The sequence below is a fragment of the Ylistrum balloti genome, unplaced genomic scaffold, assembly GCF_031769215.1.
Source record: "Ylistrum balloti isolate Yb309-2 unplaced genomic scaffold, AGI_CSIRO_Ybal_v1 Utg370818, whole genome shotgun sequence".
Lineage (NCBI taxonomy): Eukaryota > Metazoa > Mollusca > Bivalvia > Pectinida > Pectinidae > Ylistrum > Ylistrum balloti.
Window position 1 is genome coordinate 194,656 of NW_026782473.1, and position 19,312 is coordinate 213,967.

Sequence of the window (19,312 nt, forward strand, 5' to 3'; positions counted from 1 at the left end):
TTTGCAGAAGTTTCTCTTATATTACTCAACCATATCAAAAATGTTAATCATTTCAATACGATGTGTTTGGTTGAAACCAACGGTATGTAAATTTAATGAAATACTGGCATGATCCCCTATATGCAGACAGTCAAACAATGATTTTATATAGATATTAAGATAAGTAAAAACTTACTGTTTCTAAAATATTGGTAAATGTTCCGTCGGTTATTAGATTGGAAAAATACTGACAAGTGTTTTGTCTCTAACGTTTGTGTGAAATTTATCACATATGAGCAATTAGTTGATGTCAAATATAATTGTTCCAACAGTTTATAATATCGGTCAGTAATTTCTACCAGCCGCCATATGTTGTGTTTTCCCTGGGGTATCACCAGAACGGAACGCGCGCAATGTTAATTTTCACAGCTGGATGTCTACATTTGCTTAATGTATTTTCTCTAGTTTTTCTACTTTCTTCAAACCATGTACGAGAAATCTGTGCCGCTATACTAAGGAAGCTTCTATTTTTCAATAAACAAATTGTTTTATTATTTTTACAACAATATTTTCCAACATGCTTGCCAAAGGTAGGAAGAACAGTCTGTGTTTACTCAGAACTGGTTTGTACTGCCTGGTTTATGTCGAGAGATGGTCGACTTCATCAGGCCCGATTGATAAAAATCTGTGAGCTTTAAAATTGAAATGCTTATAACTTAGATAAATAAGATTTATCATAAAGATATATTTACAATGTATCAGGTAATTACATTATGTATGAAAAACTTAGAAGATTTCGATTATATAAACACCTAAGCCAAGAATTAATATTTTCTGTTATGACAAGGCAAGTAAACAATACTTTCGACAGCGAGACATTTGTTTGTATTATCTTGATGAAACCTAAACAAGCACTCTGTATATTTACAGGTCCTATTCGTCCTCGGCCTAGTAAGATAATGACTATCATGTTACCAATTATATTTACATGTCATTACACTTATCCCATACAAACAAAAATCACATAAGTTTGATGTGAAGATATCGTTAACTGCAGGTATATTTTCATAAATTATTAAGTTGATAAGGATCTGCTAACGGTATACTGGCCGCCAGATCAGCGATGGAACAGTCTGGATAAAACTAAGTCACATGATCACATCTCGATACCTGATGCTTTTTTGGTCTAGCAGTACATTCACTTGGTATCTCAAATTAATGTAATTTGGATTGCTCATTGATGACCAAATTATATTATGCTTGTTTTCACACCATTATAAGATTCGATGACATGGATTTATAGGTAATTATACATGCCGTGAGGAAACATTGGTGGACGACCTGCTCGATACTCTATGTTGCTAGCTCATTTGAGTTCATGTTTAATAATATTTACACCATGTGTCCCATTGAGGTCCACGTACAAACGTTGACATGGAGATTTTGGTTGGATTAATTGTTGTGTTATCCTTTCATGCTGGGATTTGTGGAGAAAAGAACGGTAAGTGAACAGCACTGTTTATGTTCGGTCCACTCTCATATTGATTTGTAGCTAATCACCGTCCTCCTTAAACGAAAATCAAAGTACCTGCAATGGAATATCTATTTGGAGTACAAACAAAGCGACTGTTCATTAAGATCATATATGGCCAACCATTTTGTATGCCTCTAGCCTCTAATTTTAATTGTTTTCCGACACTGTATCATTTGTCTCTGTGTTGATAGTCATTGATATTGAAGTAAAAATATCCCAAGGCAATTATAATTAATAATAAAAATTATCTAAAGTAAACGGGATGTCCGCAGGAAGGCCTCATTACCTACTATGAATTTAGTGAGTACTTCTTTTTCACACAAAGATAATAACCAACCAAAATACCATTTTTATACGTACAATGTTGGTAAAACAATCACGTAATTAATCTTACCATTTGGACTGATTCTTGAACAATGACTTTTCTTTCATTAAAAAGTATTTATCAAAATGGACAATTTTCTACCAAGCTATATGATAAGCATAATTATCTCAATTCCTCTATTGTGAGTTTTCCAGCAGCATCCCAAAACTATGGTGTTTACATGACACAGTTCATTCCATATTCAAGAGCCTGCTCCCAAAATCACGATTTTCTTCCAAGAGGTCGTCATCTTACGGAGAAGCTCGTAATACATGGTCAATGGGGACGTTTTGCGGTCGTCAAAGAGATCTCATTTTAAAATTTTTCTTTGTCCGATATGAAGCTGGACGTGTTTGATGCCTGTTGGGTCCTTTGTTGTAGACATTGTTTTCATTTGAGAACGTTTCATTACTAACTTGAATTGACCAAGATTTACATGGCGAGAGTCGTCGATGAAGCATGAGATGCTAACTCCTCTGAAACATCTGGTCGCAGTATCCTTGTACTTTTTCATGAGTATAAGTGTAAATCTTTCATTTGTTCATATCTTGTTTTAGGTAAATTAAATTCGAGTTTCGATTATGATGATGTTGCCATATTGGCATTTTCTTGTTGTATTTGTTGAAGAATTAAGACTTCATTTGCGAAATTGCAACATTATTATCATAAACTGCCCTCAAGATGCAGTATTTCAATGAATGCAGTTACCCGATACATTCGTAATTACCAAAGAAGTATTGTATACTGAAATATTTTCGCCCGCGACCATTTACTCCCATTGTACCATTTCATACGAATGTTTTCAACTTTCTTCCAATCTGAAATTCACCCTCCTTATTCATGGACGAAAAAGGGCGAAGAGTTTCCGGTTAACAGTATATATGACATTTTATCACAATTCAAAATAAATACAACCTTCATATAAGAAAAATGAAAACTCTAATCTATGAATCGATGGCCCTTTGATTCCATTCCGGTTTCATTATCTGAACGGCATGATATTTGAAATCCAGTTTTAACGAATAGTTTGCTTTGTCGGTCATGTCATACCTCTGCAGAAAAACAACAGTTCGTTAACATCATGGCAGTAAAAATCAGACTTAGAGTGGAATGAAGACAATTCACCTTAAAAAGTAGCTCATTGAATAATGTCCTGAAGAATGGAAAGTGTCTTCGGCTTCATGACACCCAAAATGTAAAAAGTAGGTCGATCTATGGATCTATGTGATTCTCAGATGAAGTCTGTCAAATATGTACTGTCGAGGAGCAGACAGCTGCTTTGTATCCAGTGATGTTTAACAAAGTAGAATCAAAGCAGTTTTGGATATCATATGTTGAAGAGCCTTAGTGCAGCTTTAAATGTTTCATTAATCTTTTGTTTGAAAGTTACATTTGTAGTATCTATGACTTTGTTTTTAATAGACTAGATCTGAAGCCATTTTCCAACATTGTAATGTCCATTGTGGGAAACGTAATAGCATTATTTTCGTGTAGATTTTTAAATAGTTTTACAGATATTGCCGTTAATTTATTCAATCCGTGTGGAAGCTTTTAACTGTTCACGACTGAATACATCGGATAATTGAATCCATGTTCGCTTTTATTTATTACCCACGTATGATTTCACCATGGATAAAAGGCGTTTCTGACCAAGTCAGATGAATAGAAAAATATTCTGACTTGGATGGGTTTTGGCACTCCTTCAAATATCATTTTAACGATACACGATATTGCAGTTTATTTCTTCAATTAGCTTTTTCATTTTTCTCGCGATATATTTAGTCTAAAATTTATATCCATAATATTGCAGTTCCATTGCCGGTCAAAAAGTTTGAATTGGTTCATGTGACATTGAAAAAGAGATTTTTCCCACTGCATGGATGGCTTTTTGATAGAATGGGAATGTTTAGGATTGTAGCTTAAGCGAATCGATGAAATATTTAGTTCACCTTTAAAAAGACCATACATGTAATGTTGTCGACAATTATAGGGTGATGAGTTGGCAAAAGATATATGTTTCATAATTAGTGTACTTGTTGGCATTTCATATCTATTTATATCTGTAGTTCTAATTTTAAAAATGGCTCGAAGTCCCGATTACTTCAGCAGCAAAATGAACAGAAGCCACGATACAGTGTCACAGAGAAAATTGTACAACGTATTTTGTGATAAATGCAGCGTAGATGGTACAGTGTGAAAAATGATTTTTAAAAATCCAAAGCGTTACATTAAAATAATTGTTTCTAACATGTTATCAATAACGTTTATCAACCCTACAGTTTGCTGTTCTTTCATCAAAATGCTCATGCTGCTATGACAAAAAATAATTTGAAATCAGACAGCAGTGGCCCTAAACAAGCAGCCAATGATAGATTAAATATAAAAAGATTATTCTACTGTTGGTTTACAGTGAGGATGACTGAGGACGAGAAACTAGAAGTAATAGAAGAGCGATTATTCAAACATGTGTTACAAGAATACCCAGAATTCGCTACAGTGACCGGATGTGGCCTATATGATCACAATCTGACAGCTTACACACTGGAGGCATTCACGAGGAGGAAGGTTAAACTTTCGCTTTTTATTAAGTTGCTTGAACTGATACACTTTTCCTTAAGTTACCGCTATATAATAATATCGTTCAGTTTGCACTTTCTTTCATTTTCGGAAAACTATACAAAGGAAGTACTGTTGTCAATATGTAAGCTGAAACTGTCGTAAAATTTGAATAAAAATACTAAATGTCATTAATTGAAAAAAAAATCGTCAATTAATCAAGTGGTAAAACTAATACGTTTCCAGGCAACGAATTTAAACTAAAAAAGTAAATCCATGTAATGATTTCAGAATTTTGATTACTGTAAACTAGGATATTCTCGCCCAGACTATTTTCTATATATCATTACAAACGAATTTACTTCATGTTCATTTCGCCCTCTGAAGATTATATAAAATGGTGATATAATTCTAACAAATTTTCGCTCCCATCTTAAATTCGTCTTCCCTGTTCATACAGATATAACAACCTTGATTTACTTGATGCTCTGAATAGGTTGCTAATGAAGACATGGTGTCTGACCTCCATTCCCTCACTCTACACAAGCTTTCCAGACCTCATAGGATGAGATACAAGATCCTTTTGGACCACTTACAAACTTTCTTGGCGGGTTACAGGTGGCGAGAGTATGTTGGCTCTTAACATATAATTAGTGTACACATTTACAATTAAGATTTCTACTGGATTTGAATGTTTTTAAAAATGCAATAAATGAACTACAATGTCAATTAGAATGGCATTCAGAGTGACAGAATGACAAAAGAATTATTAACGAATAATGTTTTACACCAGATTGAAACATTGTATTTCTTAATTTCAATCACAAAACGCTATTCACATGACTTTTGTGACAATTCGCTGAAGTGCGTAAGTGCTTTTTGGTTAGTTTTCTTCAACGTCCAGATCAACCCTAGTCGGCCCTGTAAGTGTACCAATACATTCTTAAACTATCAATGTATGTTGCAGATTGACACATCGACATGACCATATACAAGTATATTGTAATGACCAATTTCTTTTTATACCTTTGTAACGTAATTATTCCTAAATTTGACTAGTGAAAACTATATTTTAACAAATGAAAAGAGGAGCATAACTGAATTTAGCAATGGATAAATTTTTAACACAAAGTATTTTTAAATGGAAACATCTGGTTGTTTAAACAATATCCATCAGACAAACAATGTATATTTTCCGGCTACTTAGGAGGTAATTCACGAAATTTTTCCTGGTCTGAAAATTGTACATGGTGTACCGTGAACCCTGCAACATTCATATTTAGACGGCCAACTTTGATCTGTGGTAATGTAACGTTTTGAGGAACACCAGACACACTGATGTTAAAACTTAACTAGGATGTACGTGCCAAGCACCTGCTGGTGTCTCGGCGAGATCGGAATAACGAACTTATGAAGTATAGGTAAACAAACAAGACAAAACGGCAGAATATTTGCCATTATTTTACAATAGAGAAAAAACAACATATAATTAACCAGTGCAAATTAGTATATGTTCATGTTAATTTCCTTTCCAAGCACATAATATTTTCTTGTTATATGCGTTACAATTACCACTTTCCTTTTCTGTGGATTGACACGCTCTCATTTCAGATTTGGAAGTCTCAACCCAATAAATGTTATGGAATCTTTATATTCGAAAAGTAGCAGTTGGTTTTTGCCGAAGGAAGACTTGCAGAAACATTTCAAACGATATAGAGGACGATTCATGAGTTATCCAAAACAGGTAATGTGTAACGAAATAGTATGTTTTATAGTAAGGGTTGCATGGTAAAATGCATTCGGAAATATTATGAAACACACTTTGATTTTGATAGAAAGGAAATTTAATATTGAATATTCTATCACAAACAAGAATGATATCTGATATATATGCAACCATAAGGTGAATATTTTGCTTAACGATTTTATTATCATATATATGTATTCATATATGCTAGTATATTATGTTATAATTTACGGTTCATATTCGTATGCAGACCAAAGTTCTACAAGATGAAGGAACGGTTAACAAATCAAAATTTATCTGTTGCAAAGTAATCTTATTTTTTTAAGTGGAAATATTATTTTAATGAATATGTTTAATCCTCCGAGTGTTATTACGATCAGTTTTTGCTTACTAAAGATGAATAGTGGAGTACTTTTGGTTTTCTATAGAAATATAAAGATCAATTATATGGCAATTTGTAGTTGCAGAATAATGCTTGCAATCTTATTGCAATATAAAGAACATGCAATATATTGTTGTATACGTCATTCATTTCCAACACAACAAATATTAACTATGTAAAATGATAACATAAATGGCTGGCCAGTATAGTTTTCCATGATAATCTATAATTAAGTGACTACGTGTGTAACCTTTCATATTTCTACTCACTAATGTGGTTATTCGTATTGTTATTTATGGAGGTCTACTGAAAATTCAAGATAATGTATGTGTTTCTGATGTTGTATCAGTAAAGATAACACTACATTACTAATGTCTGATTTCAACAGAATGGTACACGTGAATTAATAAAAACATAGATCTTTCTATCTCTAGGGGCTTTTCCTTGCCACCATTTTCGCTGATCGCAAAATATATATCAGTTAGTAATTGTAATTGAAAGCCATCGTCCGCTTCACGACCTATATGGCATATGATAACAGCATCCTTTTCAGTATCATAGGCCATGTATATGATCTACAGGTTTTAAAACATTTACGGTACTTAAGCTATTATCTTAACTCTAATAAACACTGCAGGAGCTACATAGTGTTAACCGCTTACAACTGAGTCTATACAGGCATATTTTCATTTTAAGTCCCATGTAGGGGTTCATGACGTTATTCACATTTTCACTCTCTACTACCTTTATCTTACCTTAAACCAATTTTCGTCCAGAAACATTCAGTGCAACGATAACATAACATACATGTAACAACAGCTCTTAACTGCAGCAAGGTTATTTTCTACTTATAACCAGAGATAATGTATATCTGAATCATTTAAAATCATAATGATTTGTATCAAAAAGATTCACTTTTTTTCCTTTGTACAATCTTTGATATTGTAGGTGGTGGACACAGCTTTTGGATTTTCAGTACTCGAGATTTGCCAGAAACTTCAACACTCATGCCACGTTTTAATTTATTCGAATATTGGTAGAATAAACAGATATCCTTAACGTTGTTATAAATTATTTGGTATATGAAAATAACGAAATATATTGGATATTGGGCTAATGCATCTCCCCATTTGATTTTTTTTTTTTTTTTTCGATTACTTTTGATTTACTCAGTCGCCTGTACGCTTCAAGATTTAGGTCCATTGCATCGCTGAAGAGTTCAATAAGGACGAACTGCTGTACAGTCAATTTCTTTGATTCTACTGCATCTAATCTAAATTTATTTGTGTTAGAAAGGTCTATTCATTTGTCTCTTTTCTATCTTTTCTACATGCTTAGACTTTTGAATAATTTTTTTAAATCTTAAGATTAAATTACGCTTTTACTTTTTTAATTATGACGTCACAGAATGATAATCAATATCCATTTCATCATTTAGTGACTTCGTCAATATACATACATGTGTTTGTATATGTTCACCTCGACAATGTTACAAATATTTACGCGAAAAAGCCACGCTTCTTTAATATTTTGAAGCTTCTGTATAGAAAAAGGAAGTAAGGAAAAGTGCCCAAAAACGCCCACTAAACACTACAACCATGGAACTGTTGGCTACATCAGTTGATTAATATCTAATATATCAGTAGTTACTCATGTTAAAACTTCTAAAATGTCTAGCTACAAAACAAAAAGCTTCATCAATTTAAAAAGATTTTAAAAGATTTTCCCACATAAAAACCAGTTATGAAATAGATACTCATTTTAACTATTTCAATCAAACCGTTTACATGTGTACTATCGTATTATCACAATCTTACAATTGTTTTCAATCTATTGTTGTAAAGGCGAGAGAGCTAATCAATCTGATGAAGAGAGCCATACACTTGAATCGAACCAACCATATATACGCCATGGTAAGCGTGATAGTTTCTTAATTGATTATCTTTGATATCATCGACGTGACCTACTGTTGTTTAAATGTTGAAATATACAGATATATATAACCTGCTTCTTATACCTCTATCGAGCGCCATTCAGAAGCAACATTCTAGCTATTGATCAAACTATACATATGTGTAAAGTTCGTTTGCAAGAATACCTCATAATCGTTCTTATTAATAAATACTCATTTTTCAATCCAGAAACGTCACCTTAGCAACATTATTTCTATGGTATTTTGAAATAAGAATACTGCAAATGTCAGGTATGAGATATTTTGAATGAGGTTGTGTTTGTATATACTGTACTTTCTTATATATCGTTGTACTATCAGTTGTAAAAATGATGCTTTATATAGCCTTTTATAGACATTTGGGGACTAAATGATTAATGACTTGGTTTGGTTGATAACATCAACGTTTTCTGTCAGCAATGTCCGTAATTATAACTCCGGAAGTCTTGGGAAGATTTTATTTTTAGAACGTTTGCATAAACCATTATCACAAAGCACTGGTTATCAATTCTTACCTGATTGCTAAATTTCTTGAACATAGAACAAAAATGCATTTCGGTAAAAATTAATTTTCTTAAAGAAATATATGTAAACAGTAAAAGTATTCGGAACCTGTATCGGAAAAATAAAGTTCATTAACATACAGGTTTTTGCTTTTGAATTATCTGTCTATATCTTAATACTAAAATTAAAGAACAAAAACAAAACAAATAGATATTGTTTTCTTTTTAATGTAAACAAAAGAAAAGAAACGAGATATATTCCAATTTTGCGATATATTGACGTTGCAATCTTACAAACCCCCGAGCAAGTGCTGTACATTTTACTCAAAAATATTAACTAGCCTAAGTTGGGTGCCACGAAACATCACTTAGAGCAGAAAAGTAAATATTATCAATGAATGGTAATTCTAGTGAGAAATATCGACAGTATGGTTCTATGTTGGTACTGAATCAGGAAAAGATATATTATCAATGAAGTAATAACGACAGTACGGACAAGGGAATTGTCACATTGACGAGGCAACGTGCAGGTTTATCATGTAAATGAAGTATTTGTTTTATGTTCTGTGTATGTTATGTAATTTAGTAATATTTGTATCTTGATAAAGGGGTAGGTTGCCCCGAAAATTTAACAATTCACTTGCCCGTACTGTCGTTATTACTTTATTGATCCTATATCTATTCCAGTAATACGCATCCAACAAACATTTGATTGTTAGGATTCAGTACCAATATTAAACCATATAAATAGTTCAATTAGAAGAGAACATTGTGTATCGTTTAAATATGTAAACATAAACATATAATATATATATATATAATAAGAGTGATACGCGGGCTTATGAACGAAATAATATATGGCTAGGTGGAAAAAGAAATGGACGTGGTCACTAACTTTAACTGACCAATCAGTGACCAGCACCCGCCACGGGAACACATCTGAACTTCCCTTCGCAATGTCTTCTACATTTAAGTTAATTTCATCTCCTACATGTTTAACGTACGAAATTTGGCACCATTCTTACCAAAGTAAGAATAACGACACATTTGATGAAATAGACCTAAATTCATATAGCGGGATTCGTTGTTGAAGCAGGTCATGTGTGCAAGTCCGGAGCACCCTATTTTATAATCAAATCCTCATTTCTCGGTGCTTGAAGCTCCGTAATCATTATGTAACTATATATAGCTTTATCGATCTCTAGTTCAAAAAACGCATTTGAAATAAATTGTAATTGTGTTTTTTTCATTCCCACATCTAGGGACGTACGCAAGAAATGAAGGAGTGGTTCGAAAGCATGATGGTGTTATTCAGGAATCATGAAAGATTCTTTGTTATGTGAGATATATCATGCAACATCTAATATTGTATTACGATAATCAATTATATTTACTGATCATTGATATACGATCCTATTTAGCAGTTTGACAAAGGTTGAAAGTAAGCATCGTTACATAGCGAAATAAATCAATATTTAAAAACAACTATTAATGCATTTTATGTGTTTAACTTAAGTCCTAGATACAGATATGTTGGCGAAATAGCGTAAATGTTGTATTCATATGTTTGTATTACTTATATGGCAATAGCTTTGATGTTTTATATTGTAGACCGCCTGTGGAACTAAATGAAATTTTTCAACTGTTAAAACAGCTTCAGGACACTATAGACGGAGTTCAAATTTTCCTACTGAATGTAAGAAATGACTAATTGTGTCAGCATTTCTGGAAACCAATATTTTATGAAGTAGTTATTGGACTTCTCTTTCCATCCAATGTACATACATTTAAAAGGATGCTTACTAAAACGAAGTGAAAACTGTTTAAAATGTTTAAACCTCTTTGAGAATTTAAGTGATTATCAACAATATGTGCTAAACCTTTCTGTTCATTGTATAACCAAATAGGAAACTATTCAATAATACTTTCAATTATGACATCCATAACGTTAGCAGTACTGGATTGTCTACACCGTTATAATACTTTGTATTCCTCGCACAGATGAATGTCGCCAATATGTTTTCTTACTGTCAGTATTTTCGTAAGGGAATGAGATGAATCAGTTAAATTGTGGTTATAGCTCCATGAATGCTGTATATCGGTTATTTAATGAGTATGCCCTTTAAAATGACTGATAGTCATTTCGTTAATTGATGATCATAGTATTACAAAAAACAGAAATGAAGGGTTTGCGATAAAGAGGAATGTATGACCAAAATTTGAATATTACACCGTGAATTTGTGTTTGCATTTTGTGGCCGAAATGTTTCAAATCAAATTAGCAATAGAATGAAAGAATTTAACATTAAAAACCAAAAACTTGCATTTCCCATGTGTATTATAAAAAAATGGCAGAAGTCAATCCAAGAAGTTTTGTATATGCAGTTAACTAAACAGTAACAGATTTGTCATTGCAACGTTTTCCTCGTCATGGTGCATTTAGGAATACCTTCCAAACACGCGTGCTGAACCAGGTGTGTCGTCATTACCGGAAGGGCAGGATTACTACGAGGCCTGCATCAAATATCATACAGGATTGTCATTAACAGCTGCTCAAGTGCATTCAATTGGACGGAAAGAAATGAATCGGATTCGTCTTGCGATGCAAGAGGTAATAACAAATTTCTTTAATTATGGGACTGCTGCACCTTCTCGTCTAGATATTGACATTTCTTTTGATCAGTTAGAATTTTTCTAAGTCTAGGCTTCAAAATGTAGGCCATTAGCATCACTAACGAGTCCAAGAAGGACGAAATAGCTGTATTGATGCAGTTTAACTCATTGATTGGCTCTACTGTATCGTACTGTAAATTATGAAAAGTTGCTATTCACTTGCCTGTCTTTCGTACAATCTCATCTACAACATATTGTAACTGCAAAATATTCTATTACCCATACTGCGGTAACAGCTGATATTCTCATGTTCTCCGAATCAATCAGTTGCCCTCTCGCTTACAGTACTTAGTTTAACTTTTATAAAAGAAGTGGAACGAGGTGTTCTCAAATATAAGGTTGATAAGGTCTATGATTTAATGAGAAGGGACAAATGGAGTAAAAGTTTCCAGAAGGCCATTGTGAGAAAAAACATGAAAAAACGGAACCTGTTGTTTTTGCTGGTATACGGCTGTGGGAACATACTCTGGTCCAAATGCTGCATGTCTATGATTAGTCTGTTATACTTTAACGTAATGTTTTCATTTCAAATGACAACTTTCATAGACCAAAGGGTGCTTTTCCGACTCCTTTTTTTTTTTTTTTAGTTGGGAACGTGTGTGGGGGGTCGTGTGTACAGTGGGAATTTGAACTGTTGAATTATATTCTACTTTCTGTCAAACATCAGAGTAGTTTATCCTAAGTCAGGACATGTACCTATTGCTCAGCAGTTTTGTTGAGAAGAGAATATCCAGGATTTTGTAGAAACGATATATTTAGATATTAGAGACATACCTTTTACGTCTTTCTTTCGTTTCACAGGTGATGGATAGAGTGGAGTTCAATGGAACGTTAACGGAATTCTTTAATCATTTGAAAACTGTTCCAGGGCTCTACAATCTCACCAAGGTAGAGATATTTCATTATTTACTATTGATTGTATATATTCCTTTGTCTATTTTACAACGATACCGACTTATTGTTCTATCAAATCTTTAGAATTACATGTATTTCGATTTACCAACTTTGAAATGGTTACATCTGAAACCGTTTTCTTTATGTAGAGAGATTACGTGTTTCTATTTTTCTTTTTAAATTATCAGTATATAATGTATAACATTACCATTATGATAAAAAGCTGTTGTTCTCTATGCGAAATCTGTTAATCTGCAAACGTCCACTTAATATTATCTTGCGTAATTACACTTGTAAATCATTCAGTTGTATAACATCGTGTTAGTCTCTAAGTATCGCGTGAAGAAAACAAGTTCTTCAATGTTAACACCAGGTAATGTTATGTAGATCAGTATTATTTATATATATGTCTCCGTTTGATACCATGTGAGAATATCATGTACTTTTTTTTTTTTTTTTTTTTCTTATTCAGGAACTGGTACTTGTAAAATGCATACAGACATCATCAATGTCGTAAAGTCATAAACTGCTTTAGTGGGATTTAAATTTACTGTAATTTCCCGTGTAGTGTTAATCTGCGAGTTCGAACGTCTGAAATATTGCCATAAATAGGATCTTGAAAGAACTATCCATCTATCACATTAAGTGAAAACAATAGTTTTTTAATCATAGATTTAGTCTTTTCAGAATAAGTTATTTCAGAGTACACAGTTGGTCTCTTACGAATTTTTGCCATGATATCTATAACTATATTTTTGCTGATATTTATAACTATGAGATATTCATGAATACAAATCCGGTGAAAAATGAATAAAGAACAAACTGTTAAAAGGTGTTTTACACAACGACACTTACAATTAGTAGGTGTCGTAGACGACAAAGACATTTTCTTATTCTGTTACATTTTCTGAGGTCTCTTGTTCACAATATGCCCTGGTTTCATCGATGTCGGAAATATAGTTTAAAATCTACATTCTACAGCATTTGGTAGAGTCATTTTTGTAGCATAAAATTGATTCTCATGAAAGTAGCTTTGTCTTTAGCATTGTTGCAATAACCAACTAATGAGTTTCCACTTCGACGCTAGTGACACCAAGCCTTTTATAAACAATGACTATTGTATTTCCCATTTTGCATATCTTCCAGGCGATTTCACAAATTTCTTTAAAACTCTTGATGCTTGTTTCACGAGTTAAATTCAAAATAAGTGTTTGGGTCAAGCTTGCAACTGATTTTAATCATATTTTGATTTTTTACAGGAGGAACTAATCTCAGAAAGTGAGCATAACATCCACGAGCTGATTGAACCCCGACTATGGTCCATATTCAAAAATATAGAGCATGTTCCTGTCAGGTAGGTAAAGAAAACACATTGATTATGGTGTCGAAACGTTTAGTCTTTTTCCATGGCAAATATAATGGTGATTTTATATTTTAGTTGTAATTACAAAGAATAGGGACAAGCTGGCACTATATTTATATTTTTTTTCTAGAGTTGAAGGAACACGATTAGCGAGATTTCCATGGGGAGGATACAATAATGGTACTTTTGGAGTGAATATTTGGATGGCAGAAAAAAAGTGAGTGACTTTTACTTTTCATTATTTTGGTTCGTAATGTAGCTACTAATCATAAAAACCCAAATGTACTGTGTCACGTACGGGTAAAAATATCAGTCCCGACAACATATATTCTGTATCGCTGTTGCATTAATCAGTGAACATTCCTCATAGGCATTGGGACTAGGCTAGAGTAAAGTGTGGATAATGATTGCCTACGTACACAAACGGTATCCGTAGTCAGCAGATTTTATTAAATACGTTCCAGTTTGTATCGTACAAAGTCTTCTTTACTTTTTCTAGGCCAGCATTTATCATGATGCCACTTTCCCTTCATGAAGCTGATCCAGGTCACCATTTCCAGGTAAATATGTTGAAAACACTACATAGAAAAAAGAACAAAAACAAGAAACAAGAACACATAAATTACTGAAAAGCTATAACGCCAATTTAGTATGTTATTTGATGTCAGTAAACCCATAACTGAGAGAAAAGTTAATTTGAAATATGCAGGTTACAGACTTGATAAAATTTCCATTCAATGTATCTGTACAATAATTATTTCAATTTCAACAATTTTTTTTTATGTCAATAGGATTGAACAACAGGTTATGCCTATGTAAGTCCTTTCCAAACTTAGTACATGAATACCATACGTAAGCTTCATAACAATAAATAGGTTAAAGTAGGTAAAGGCAGGTAACTCAATTTGTTATAAATATAAAGTAGTTATCAAATGAATATAGTTGAAGTATGCTATGAGCACTTTATCATTATTATGTAAATAATACAGATTTGTTGATAATTTATCATACACATAAAGCCTGGCGTACAGGTCTATAATATCCTTGTGTATACACAGCTTGACGAACGATCTACCTTATGGATATGCATAATGATTTATCAACAACTTTGTAAATAATTGTATGGTTAATCAAAATTTAGTTTTTGAAGATGTAAATTATATCGTTTTTCCTATATTGGGTTTGGTCCTCTTAACACAAAATATATAATAAGTTAATTACACACATATCATAACTGTTAAATATTCCACAATATCCATCCAGTTCAGTTTATATAAAATGTAGAAATGTACTCTTCATACTGATTGTTAACATCAGCTTAAATTTTGTTTTACCACTGAATTTAAACTAAAGTATTTGAGGAAAGTGACACATTAAATATCTTGGTTTTATGTATGTACTCAGTTATGCTAAGGAGGATAGCTTTATTGGTACACGTGTTAAATATTACAAACCCATCCAGAAGAGTTTTAAGTTTAAATGGTCGTGATCTACTGTTATACCTATCTGTGGTTTGCTATGATTTAATTGTTTTCTAGAGTCATCATATAGTGGACATTCAAAATATAGTAATGCACATTTTAAGTTTCTGTTATATCAATAACACTTGGTTTACTTTTTTTAAAAGTGTTTTAAGGAGTTGATATTTAATATATCGGCACTGAGTAAATTAAATTCCCTTAGAGTTTAATGCGAAAAATGATTATTCAAACAACTTAAAACTTAAGGTAAGGAAACGGGTTAATATAATTGTAAATAGTAAGTTAACATGCCTTACATGTTATATATAAAGATGTATAGATAAATAAGATAATTAACAAACTATAGTTATATATTAGGATTATGGAAATATTATTACGAATAAATTCAAAAGGCGAATTACAAGAGAGGTATAGTATGTCAACATCTTTCTTATCTTAACATAGCGATGACTTTGAATGCCGGCACTGTTTTGAACTACATATTTTAATATAATGATATTTGTTGTCTTTTCGTTTGAGCAACCGAATGCATATTGTTGTGAGAATTATATATTCAACTTATTGATATATATGATTCAGTTTAAAGCATTATTTGGGTCAAATATTTCTAAAACTGTGTATCAGTTTGTTATTTTTCTTTGTGTATGTTCCTTACGTGTAGGATATTTACCCGAATGTTCCTGACCTACCGATGTATCGACGCTGGATTAAATTCGGAGAATGGCACGCAGTTCCGTTTATGTATCCTTCTTATACAGCATACATAGAGGTAAATTGACTTGAGTTGGGTTGAGTAACATCTTGCAGAAAAAAACAAATAAATGACATTCTATAACAGACACAGTGATATGACATTCTAAAATAGAAACATGATATTCTACAACAGAAACAAAGACAAGACATTCTTAAACAGAAAACAAAGACATGATATTCTAAAACAGAAACAAAGACAAAACATTTTAAAACAGAAACAAAGACAAGACATTCTACAACAGAAACAAAGACATGACATTCTACAATATAAACAAACACCATACGACGTTCTAAAACAGGAACAAAGACATGACATTCTACAACAGGAACAAAGACATGACATTCTTAAACAGAAACAAAGACAAGACATTCTACAACATAAACAAAGGCATGACAGTTTTAAGAATATACACATGCGCAGAAAGTGACGGTACGTCTTGTATTACCAAATGACCAAATGTGTCTGTGGACGCAATCGGAATTCAAAAAGAAGTAAAAAAAATATTGAACAAATTTGATGTAATTCATGGAGTATAATTCTTTTGTTTGGTCTGGTTGTAGGGCTGGGCTCTATACAGTGAATACTTGGGAGAGGAGATGGGACTTTACAACGATACATATGATCTGTAAGTATTACCTAGATGTCCGTGGAAATGTGCCAATAGGGGATCACTCAATATACAGTATATATATATATAGACATGTTCATTATATGAATAATATTCTCTTGATGATTTTAAAATCATTATTACATTGTTTTACTTAATATTTAACACAAATATGCCCTTTTGTTTCAGAATAGGTACACTTGTACGTTTAAATAAAACAAATCATAGTGGAAATCAGCTGTAACATGTTTGCCTATCGCAAATTTGATCTGCTCTGCTGTAAATACGTACATGTCAAGTTGGTCATGTCATATTTAAAACTTAACCATGTGTTTACTATGTCTAAACCCTGCAGTGATATCAGATTAATATCAATATCATATGATCAGGCACTCTAGTATATTACAGCCTTACCTATTGAAGCTATGTTGTCCTTACAGGTTCGGACGGTATGTGTTCGAGATGTTTCGAGCCAGTCGGATGGTTGTGGATACCGGTATACATGCGTATGGGTAATATTGTTTGTTACTATCAACAGATCAGTCTTAACTGCTTTCACTTTCTCTTTATCCTGCCATTCAATAACCACCATTATTATAATAATACATAATTATGTATTAGTTTCATCGCATTTGAAGGTTGAATTAAGATTCATTCACATTTCCGTCACTTTTACACAAATGACATTTTGTTTCGGATTACAGATCAGTGATAAAGAAATGGATGTTTAGCGTTTATATTGGATCCTTGATATAAAAACGATACAGACAATGCAATTTGATGCGTCTTTTCCGAATTATTCCGTTACATAAGCTTTCTGATAACATTTGTATTGTGTTAGTTCAGAAGTGGTATATGTAAAATCTAAATATTTGAAAATTATTGATGTTGTTGAACTCCGCCCCTAATAAAGAATTACAATGGTTGTGAACTATATCGGAGCAGATTTTGTACTAAGTCTATAGCAAGATGAGATATGCCTAAGATGACATCAATGCATTTCTACTTCACAACACCTTAGTTGAGATTGATAGTTTGGTGACTTTCTTACAAACCACTGGTACACCATTGGGAACTGAAAATCAACCCCTCTCTTGTATGACTTTCGTTTAGAGGTTTGATTGACCTTGTCCATCGGTTAATTTATGCATAGAAGGTTGTGGTCAAGTATTCCGTCTTGTTCTTTTGTACATTTTCAATCTTAAATTGATCCCATATTTATAAATTGCCATCTGAGCGTTAATTACTCTTTTGACATATCGATAGCCTCGGTAGAAGGTTTAACCCTGGTCATGTTTATATCATTCAGGTGTCGATTTTCTTATCTAGAATACCATCTGTAGCTCACATACACGTTGCTATTTCTTACAGAAACAGGCAGAGCAATTTATAGTCCGGTAAAACACTATTTATAACATTCAGATATTCATTTTCTTGCCTAGAATACCATCTATAGCTCACATACACGTTGCTATTTAGTACAGAATAAAGCAAAACAATTTATGGTCCGGTAAAACTATGTTTTAGGTGGACACGGGATGACGCTGTGGAGTACATGATGAATTTTACTGGTCTTCCCAGTGAAACAATCCAACGTGACGTCAGCCGATTTATCGCGTGGCCAGGTCACGCATGCGCTTATAAAATTGGCGAACTGAAAATCAAAGAGCTCCGCATTATGTCCGAAAGGAGATTGGGTGAGAACATTTTGCATTGTTTATGTTTTAATTCTTATTTCGAATTTCTAAAGTACGTTTAGATATATCCTACTTTGTCTTATTCGTAATATCCTCCAGTATTGGCGATCATTCCACTAAAAATTCCACTTACTTTGCCATTCAAACCTGGATTCATTTGGCAATATGAGGTACAATTACCATTTAAAATGAATATGTCTTGGATTGTTTTTTCGATTTTCTGGTTACACGTCCGAAGCAACCCGTCAAAATATTCTATTGAAAAAAACAACAATTACACAATTTGTTTTTGTAGGAAAGCTGTTTGACGTGAAAGAATTCCATGACGTCGTACTGAGAATTGGCCCGGTGTCGCTGCGAGTCTTGGAGGATGTAGTGGACGAGTGGATCTCTGAGACTCTGTTGTTAGCTTCTAGTGTTCCTGCTATCATCTCATCTGTATCAAATCCTGTAGCTCTGAGCTTTCTTGTCATTTCACTCAACAAGATCATAGTTCGCTAGGCAAATCGTGTTCCTATCACTTCGTTTAGTCAAACTGTCAGTACTGATAGATGGTGATCATGGCCTCTTGTCAACTCCCTCCAATGGACCATAGTGAAATAATTGCATAATGGACTTGGCAAGGAACCTCAACAAAACAAGAAAAGTCAAAATCTCAGTTCTGAGATACACTAACCCCTCATTTCAATGAATATTGTAATCTTCGTATATCTGAACCATGTCGCTATGTAAATGAGCAGAAAAACGTGGCATACATGTTACGGCATATATTTCCCCTCTATATAGCTATAATTGATAGCTTGATTTTATATAAATGATAAATAATA

General features: G+C 32.9%; 1 protein-coding gene across 1 annotated transcript; it reads left to right on the plus strand.

The window, feature by feature from the left end:
* Positions 1 to 1,413: 1,413 nt before the first annotated feature.
* LOC132558736 (uncharacterized) lies at positions 1,414 to 18,986 on the plus strand. Its single transcript, XM_060223332.1, has 17 exons — positions 1,414 to 1,480; positions 4,288 to 4,442; positions 4,930 to 5,060; positions 6,045 to 6,177; positions 8,407 to 8,475; positions 10,279 to 10,355; positions 10,628 to 10,712; positions 11,460 to 11,627; positions 12,491 to 12,577; positions 13,843 to 13,937; positions 14,077 to 14,163; positions 14,446 to 14,506; positions 16,089 to 16,196; positions 16,742 to 16,806; positions 17,229 to 17,300; positions 18,316 to 18,485; positions 18,781 to 18,986. Exons 1-17 carry the CDS (start codon positions 1,414 to 1,416, stop codon positions 18,984 to 18,986), a joined length of 1,836 nt encoding a protein of 611 aa, XP_060079315.1.
* The last annotated feature ends 326 nt before the right edge of the window (positions 18,987 to 19,312 follow it).